General features: G+C 42.0%; 1 protein-coding gene across 4 annotated transcripts in view; it reads right to left on the bottom strand.

The window, feature by feature from the left end:
- Window positions 1–259: 259 nt before the first annotated feature.
- The window catches only part of LOC120535088 (adenylate kinase isoenzyme 1), a 260,210-nt gene continuing 251,756 nt past the window's right edge, over window positions 260–8,713 (bottom strand). For all 4 annotated transcript variants that reach the window (XM_039762647.1, XM_039762649.1, XM_039762650.1 and 1 more), the window contains 2 exons: window positions 3,721–3,912; window positions 260–816 (listed from right to left, as the gene is read on the bottom strand). In XM_039762647.1, the coding sequence (XP_039618581.1) occupies window positions 748–816; window positions 3,721–3,912 (261 nt within the window). In that variant the 3' untranslated portion in view covers window positions 260–747. The remainder of the gene's footprint in view (window positions 817–3,720; window positions 3,913–8,713) is intronic.

The following is an 8,713-nucleotide window of genomic DNA, read 5'->3' as shown; positions in this document are numbered from 1 at the left end:
AAATGCAGTCAAGTATAACCACAGGTTGATTAGTAAGAATATGGATGTCTGAAATGTTTAAACAGCTTGACAGAAAAAAGGGTAATTTAAATTAGAGAGGGGAATTAAATAGAAGAGGATGGGAATCGGACACATTTTAAAACAAATCTGAACGTTACTAACACACATATAGACTAGAGACAGAAGGCCATTGGGACATCAGATTAAGGCAGTAAGTTCTACCATTGTTAATTAACCTTCAGAAAATCCACATGAGTTGGTCAGGTAAGAAGATGACATTTAATGACAGCAGAGGTGGGAAGAAAAGAGCAGACAAGGAAGAAAAAAAAACGGGAAGGAAAGAGACAACAAAGTGTCACAACGCAGCGGTCTTTTTACATAATTTGACTCGTCTGAGGTTACAGAGACCAGTGAAACTGTAAAGTCAAAAACAACTCGTTTCAAAACGCATTATACTCTCCTCTCTTAAATATTTTGGATGCCAAAGCCAAGAAGGTAAAATTACAATAAATGAAAATAAGTCTCTTTTTTTATCTTCTTACATTAAAATTCCAATCATATGGACGGGGTGTCTGCAGCACTCAACTTCTTTAATTAAAGACTTGAATGCACAAAGAGGTGAAGACCGCAGTAAGGCAAAGATTGTCTTTTTAAGCATCTGTTTATGGATCATTTCCAGCCTGAGACATGTCCTGGTCTGTGAAGCAGATTCACTAGAGCCGTCTCTCCAGGAGCGAGGGGCCTGCTTTACTTCAGGGCGTCGAGGGCGGTGGAAACCTGGCTAAACACGCTGTCCACTGTGCCTTCAGCGTTGATCTAGAGGGCAAGAAGACACACACGGGGATAGATGGTGAAAGGGAATCTGCACAATGACCTTTAACAACTACAAATGAACAAAATACACTAATGGCAGAAAATTGGCAATACAGTATTCTACCGTTTTTATGCATATTTATTACACTTTTTGATGAAGATAAGGGAAAAAAATTATTATTAAAAATGGCGGTTCTTAAAAGTGTGACCTGAGGACAACCAGCAGTCCACAAAAAAAAAAAAAAAGAAACAGTCACTGATTTTAAATTTAAATCATGTCTCGGTTTGCTCATATAAAACACTCGTTTAAGAATCCAATCCATGTCACACAACAAGGACAACATTATTCATCATTAATGTAAAAGCTTATGTTTTGTTTTTCTTCTTTGTATGGAATTCACATTGTACTCTGCTTGTGTCACCATGAAATACTGTAACAAGCCCCAAAACGAAAAATGTGTTGAACACGTCTTTTACTTTTCCATTACCTTACATGTTTCAATTTAGACAGACAGACAGATAGATGAGAAAGGCACTATATAATAGATAGATAGATGTGAAAGGCACTATATAATAGATAGATAGATGTGAAAGGCACTATATAATATAATAGATAGATAGATGTGAAGGCACTATATAATATAATAGATAGATGTGAAAGGTACTATATGATATAATAGATAGATAGATGTGAAAGGCACTATATGATAGATAGATATGAAAGGCACTATATGATAGATAGATAGATAGATAGATAGATAGATAGATAGATAGATAGATTCAGACCAACAAAAGCTCACCAGTCCTATTCATGTCTTTTCTGGACCTTTTCTTGTGCTTTTTGTAGCTTGGAGACCAAAACTGCACACAAGATTCCAGATGAGTCCTCACCAGTGAAAAAGAGAAGGATGTGTGCTGCTGTCCTGGCTAAATTACCCACCATAGCCTCCCCCATTATAGCCTTCTAATGATCCCCCTTGTCTCTAACTGGCTCTCTCGGCCCTTTTACCGCTTAAAAGCTAATGTGTGGTGAGCAGACAGGCCACAGGACGGACTACCACATGTATACTACGGTGTAATCAAAAATGGGCTTACAGTAATGGACTGAAGTGCCTGCGTACTTACAGCACAGTGACAAGCTACCCAAGGTACTCATAACTATCATAACACCAGTAAGGCTTACAAAGATTAAAGGAGTTTTGGGTGGAGGAGAGACCTTAACGGAGAGAGACCAGCAAGCTTTCCATGTTTTTTTAGCAGTAACTGATATTTTTCTAAATTAGAATATTAAAATAATTTGGATTCAGTCCAACAAAGCTTGCCAGTCCTATTCACACAATTCTTCCAAAACATCATCAAGTAGAGTTTTGGAGGTCCCTAAAGTCCTACTGTCTATCACACCACTTGGTCACTTATTCCAAGTGTCAAAATTTCCTTATGTTTATGTGAAATTTACCCTTAACAAATTTCCAACTGTGTCCCCGTGTTCTTGATGTACTCATTTTAAAGTCACTGTCGTGATCCACTGCACTAATTCTCTTCATAATTTTAAACTCTTCAGTCAGGTCTCCTCTTAATCCCATTAAAGGCTCAGCTCTTTTAATCTTTCCTCATAACTCATCCCCTGTAGCCCCTGCATCAGCCCAGTTGCTCTTCTCTGGACCTTTTCATGTGCTGCTATGTCCTTTTTGTAGCCTGAAGATCATAACTGCACACAGGACTCCAGATGAGGCCTCACCAGTGTGTTATAAAGACTTGAGCAGAACCTCCTGTGACTCGTACTCCACACATCAAGGCGCTATATAACCTGACAGTCTGTTAGCCTTCTTAATGGAGTCTGAACACTGTCTGGCAGTTGATAGCGTAGAGTCCGCTACGAGTCCTAAATCCTTCTCATAAGGTGTACTCTCGATTTTCTGACTGCCTAGTGACTGCAGTTATACCAACACTCTGAAGGTAGGGGCAGAACGGTGGCTCCGAGGCTAGGGATCTGCACTGCACCGGTTCAAATCCCATAAACTCCAAAAAGTGACTCTACTCCATTGGGCCCTTGAGCAGGTCCTTTAGCCTGCACTTGCTCCGTCCTGGGTGTGATGCTATTCTGCATCCAGCCCTGGATGTAGGCCCCTCCACCCTGCAGGGAAATACCTGGGGGTTTGTTGGCTGGACTGGCACTCCTGCCACCATAAAAAACCTCACACTGTTCAGTGTGGTGCTGATGCATCACCCGTTGCATGGCTGCACTCGGGTCCTAATCTGGGATCATGAGGTGGTTTGTCATGTAGCGAGTGCGGCAACGTGCTGTATCAGCGCACACTCCTAACCTCTCTCTCTCCAGGGGTTGGCGCTGTGTCCTTTTCTGTATATCGACTGGTTGATGGCTAAAACACCTCTGACGTCACTTCCACTGTCCCACCTTATCCTGTCAGAAGGGCCCAAAACTGTGAGCTCCGCCACCTTGAGACACTTCTGTTTTGAACTCGAGTCTACAGTGACGGCTCTGCAATAGTTGTATGGGGTGGACAGGCTTGGCACCTCAACTCTTTCTTGTTGTCCTCTCTTTCTGTTACACCATTCAGCCCAACAAGGTTCACCAGTCCTACCCATGTCAATTCTCCAAAATGACACAGAGTTTTGAAGGACCCCAATTGTCTGACTGTACTTGCTAATTTATTCCAATGTTTCAATAGCTGATGGCGTGAAGAAAACACATTTCTAATATCTGTGCAAAACGTACCCTTGACGAGTTTCCATCTGTGTCTCTGTGTTCTTGTTAAAAGGACTCATTTTAAAGTAACAGCTGGGATCTACTGTACTAAATCGTTTCATAATGAAGTAAAAAAGGAACTTTAACCTTTTCATCTCCATTCGCTTAAGACAAAATGAATGATTTTAGAAATGTTGTACCTTTCTGACGATGCCACGGCCTTCATAAAATGCAATGACTGGCTCAGTAGCCTTGTAGTAAGTATCCAGTCTTTTCTTGATTGTCTCCTCATTGTCGTCCACACGTCCACTGGTCTCGCCACGTTTCATTAGTCTTTTAACCATGGTGTCAGCGCCAGCATCCACATATAAAAGCAGAGTAGGGGGTCCAATCTAAAAGAGAGTAATGAAGGAGGTTTACTTAACTTATTGAGGGCTGAATATTTTATCCAAAAACAGTTTGTGAAAAGCAATGGTTTCACGCAGAAATCAACATTAAACGTCTGTTGCTGCATGCTGTCTTCACGTGGCCGGGGTAGAAGCAGCAGCAGTGATCACAGTCGCAGTGCATTACAATGTGGTTTCTACCTCTTATCGTTAAGCGGCAGTTCTACGTGATGAACATTGTCAGTACCACGATTAGCTGGGGACCAATCAGCTGAAGCTGGAACCTCACATTCGTTTTCGATCACTTGTATCAAAATCAGAGTCCAACAAGTCATAGTCCAGTTCAGAGATAACAGGCAAAAATGTCGTCTGCGGAGTATTTTGCTTTACTTAGTCACTTTGATCTCTCGCCAAATGTCAGTCCCATTTTTGCCGCAGTTTGCGCCTTGCTACTCAGGCGAGTGCAGGAAATCTCGGTCAAAACTAATGAGACAACGAGAGTCCAACTAAAACACAACAGTTGGTTTTGTCACAGTTTACAGTTGATTACCATCGTCAACTCCTCCATTTGACAAAAGTCGACATCAGCCCTGAAAGAGTTAATATACATGTGATACCGAGTTATCATTCGTTTACTAAAATGTTTGAGAACAATTCTTCTCTCTTTACTATAAATGTTATTTGAATATACACTGCTCACAAAAATTAAAGGAACACTTAAAAGAAACACATTAGATACATCAGATCTCAATATGAAGTTGGATATCTATACAAATAACGACAGGGAAATGTCTTAGGAACAAAAGGATGCCAAGTCTTTTAATGGAAATAAAAGTTTTCTGCCTACAGAGGGCTCAATTGTGTAGACACCCTAAAATCAGAGTGAAATGAAGATGTGGCAGGCTAGTCCATTTTTTCAAAAACTTAATTTCTGCTACTCAAAATGCTTTTCCGTATCTTGTGTGGCCCCCACGAGCTTGTATGCATGCTTGACAACGTCGGGCATGCTCCTAATGAGACGACGGATGGTGTCTTGTGGCATTTCCTCCCAGATCTGTATGAGGGCATCCCTGAGCTGTTGTACAGTCTGAGGAGCAACCTGGCGCCTAATGGACCGAAACATAATGTCCCACAGATGTTCTATTGGGTTTAAGTCAGGGGATCGTGAAGGCCATTCAATTGTTTCAATTCCTTCATCCTCCAGGTACTGCCTGCATACTCTTGCCACACGAGGCCGGGCATTGTCGTGCATTAGGAGGAAACCAGGACCTACTGCACCAGCGTAGGGTCTGACAATGGGTCCAAGGATTTCATCCTGATACCTAATGGCAGTCAAGATGCCGTTGTCTAGCCTGTAGAGGTCTGTGAGTCGCTCCATGGATATGCCTCCAAGATCATCACTGACCCACCACCAAACCAGTCATGCTAAACGATGTTACAGGCAGCATAATATTCTCCACGGCTTCTCCTGACCCTTTCACTTCTTTCACATATACTCAGGGTGAACCTGCTCTCATCTGTGAAAAGCACAGGACGCCAGTGGTGGACCTGCCAATTCTGGTATTCTATGGCAAAAGCCAATTGAGCTCCCCGGTGCTGTGCAGTGAGCACAGGGCGCAGTAGACATTTAGGCCCTTGGGTCACCCTCATGAAGTCTTTCTGGTTGTTTGGTCAGAGACATTCACACCAGTGGCCTGCTGGAGGTCATTTTGTAGGGCTCTGGCAGTGCTCATTCTGTTCCTCCTTGCCCAAAGGAGCAGATACTGGTCCTGCTGATGGGTTATGGACCTTCTATGGCCCTCTCCAGCTCTCCTAGAGTAACTGCTTGTGTCCTAGAATCTCCTCCATGCCCTTGAGACTGTGCAGGGAGACACAGCAAACCTTCTGGCAATGACACGTATTGATGTGCCATCCTGGACAAGTTGGACTACCTGTGCAACCTCTGTAGGGTCCAGGTATCGCCTCATGCTACCAGTAGTGACACTGACTGTAGCCAAATGCAAAACTAGTGAAGTAACAGTCAGAAAAGATGAGGAGGGAAAAATGTCAGTGGCCTCCACCTGTTAAACCATTCCTGTTTTGGGGGTCATCTCATTGTTGCCCCTCTAGTGCATCTGTTGTTAATTTCATTAACACCACAGCAGCTGAAACTGATTAACAACCCCCTCTGCTACTTAACTGACCAGATTAATATCCCATAAGTTTCATTGACTTTATGCTATACTCTGATTAAAAAGTGTTCCTTTAATTCTTTTGAGCAGTATATATTTCACTTGCAGGATAACAAAAAAAAAGAAACACATTTAATCCAATAATTTCATATTTTATTATGTCATCTAACAATAATCACTTAACAGTTGGAAGAAAAAGTTCTGCAATTGTGGTCTAATTTTACAATTTTTAGCTACCGCTGATGTTCACGCACTCCACGCCGTCACAGTGTTTGTTTAGTATTTGGGCGACTGCAGTGATTCACAACTAAAGTGAAAAAGTCAGTTTAAAAAAAACAAAAAAGAAAACTCTCCACTGTTGCTTCACCATTCACAAAACACTTGCGTTTAGATACACGACTTAATTAACTCGACTTTTTTTGGTTCTTAACCTCACTAACGTTAGACCTGAGCATCACTCGGGCGATGGTATAAAGGGGTTTTGCATACATGTCACACCCGCGGATTACTCGGGCTGTAAAAGTGCTTAACAGCATTAGTCCCGAGTGTTACTCAGGCAATGCAGAAGGCACGTCTTGCTGATAGCATAACGGCAGAGTAGGAAAGGTTTTTCAACAGCCCAAGTGTTGCACGCTCTCGACAGTGACGTCGAGCAGCCTCTCGTCAGCATTGATGACAAAGTCAGTGCGGTGACTTTGTGAAATTGCAACAGACAGTAAAACTGAAAGCAATTCTAATGAATCCAGAAGTGACACTCGCGTATGGGTCTCTACTAACCCCATTTAAATAAATGGGCACCACCTCGTTTTGATTTTGTGGGGCAGCCAGGAATTAAAGTGACCGTTGACAGCCAAGATCCATTTAATTGATGATGACATGATCGATTGTCCCAGCTATGATGTTAGATTGTGCATTTCACCATGCTTTAAGATATACCACATCATTATTGCTTTATTCATTTCATATTATTAGTATTCATCATCATTATTTGTATCATTATTATATTTTTTACATTTCTGACTTAGGGCGGCATGGTGGTGCAGAGGTAGCGCTGCTGCCTCACAGTAAGGACACCTGGATTTGCTTCCCAGGTCCTCCTTGCGTGGAGTTTGCATGTTCTCCCCGTGTCTGCATGGGTTTCCTCCCACAGTCCAAAGACATGCAGGTTAGGTGCATTGGCGAACCTAAATCGTCCCTAGTGTGTGCGTGTGCCCTGCCCAGGGTTTGTTTCCTGCCCTGTGCCCTGTGTTGGCTGGGATTGGCTCCAGCAGACCCCCCCGTGACCCTGTAGTTGGGATATAGCGGGTTGGATAACGGATGGATGGATTTCTGACTTAGTACTTTTAGTGTTTTGATGTTTCACATTAGAAAGAATAATTTTAATAAAAATAACATTTTCAAGCCAAAAAATGAAACATTAAGGAGGTTAATTAAGCATATAGTCAGAATTTAAATTATTTTTCTAGGCACACTGACAGCCCAAGGATGTGCACACTGGATTCACTAATAATTCTAAACTGGCCCAGTGGTAGTGTTGTTTACATTGGAAACAGCACAACTTAAAATGGACTGCAATTCCCAGCAGTCCCAAAACTATTGCACCACTGGGCAGATTCAGCTGTTGCTGCGGATGTTGCTGGGAGGAAAAAAGGGTGAGACGCTGGATTTAAAAGTTAACCATAAGAAGCCAGCAAGGACCACGATCGTCTTTGGTGTTTCCACAGCTTTGGAGTACAATTTTCACTGGATTTGTGTTCTTTATCTGTGCCTGCTCGTTCATGTGCTTTTATATTAGTTGGAAAACCTCTAAACCCTAGAAGCACTCCAAAGATTACAAATCCTCAGATAATAAGCACACTATGGTGGAACCAAACCCTACATAACATTCAGGAGACTATTCATTTGGGACCTTCCATTATTCACCACCATCTACATTTGTGAAACTGGACTGTGTTTGGACTGCAACGTGACTGTTCATCGCCGAGTGTTTTATTGGTTACTTTTATATCTGTTTAGTTAGTTATCGCCATTGGGTTATTCAGATGGGTTTCTATGTAGTGCACCCTCTGTTAATTGTTTTTCCCTTCCGTATTTATTTCATACAACATTCTTTAGTATTCATTTATTTGAACTGCTGTATTACGTGTCTCTCTGTAAGATGATGGCTGTCATGGTGGTGCGCTGCAGTCCCAGGCTTTTAGAAGTTGCTTTGTAATCCTTTGTTAACTGATACATTTGAGTAAGTTTCTCATGTCCTCTGGAATTTCTTCGGACTGAGGCCTGGTGTGCTGCTTGTTGAGACCTTTTAGCCTACTTCACAATCCGTGAAAGACGCAAGTTCAGATTTGAAAGGGCTGGCAGCAATCAAGCTTGGGCGCGTCTACTCTAAATCAGCCCCTTATCAATTACATTTGGTTGATTGAGTGATTAAGGGGGCAATTATTTTTTCACACGGGGGCGATATCAGGGTTGCTGAACTTTTTTCCTTCAATAAATCAAATGACCATTTCAGACTGTGCACTGTGTTTACCTATTTTGCCTTTTGTATTATACTAACTTTATTGTTTAGAGATTCAAAGCAATTAGGAAATCAGGAAGGAGAAATACGTTTTCACTGCATTCGATCAATCTACAAT

The sequence above is a fragment of the Polypterus senegalus genome, chromosome 9 (assembly GCF_016835505.1).
Source record: "Polypterus senegalus isolate Bchr_013 chromosome 9, ASM1683550v1, whole genome shotgun sequence".
NCBI classification, from domain to species: domain Eukaryota; kingdom Metazoa; phylum Chordata; class Cladistia; order Polypteriformes; family Polypteridae; genus Polypterus; species Polypterus senegalus.
The sequence above is the reverse complement of the archived record's forward strand: the minus strand, read 5'-3'. Positions and strand labels throughout refer to the sequence as shown.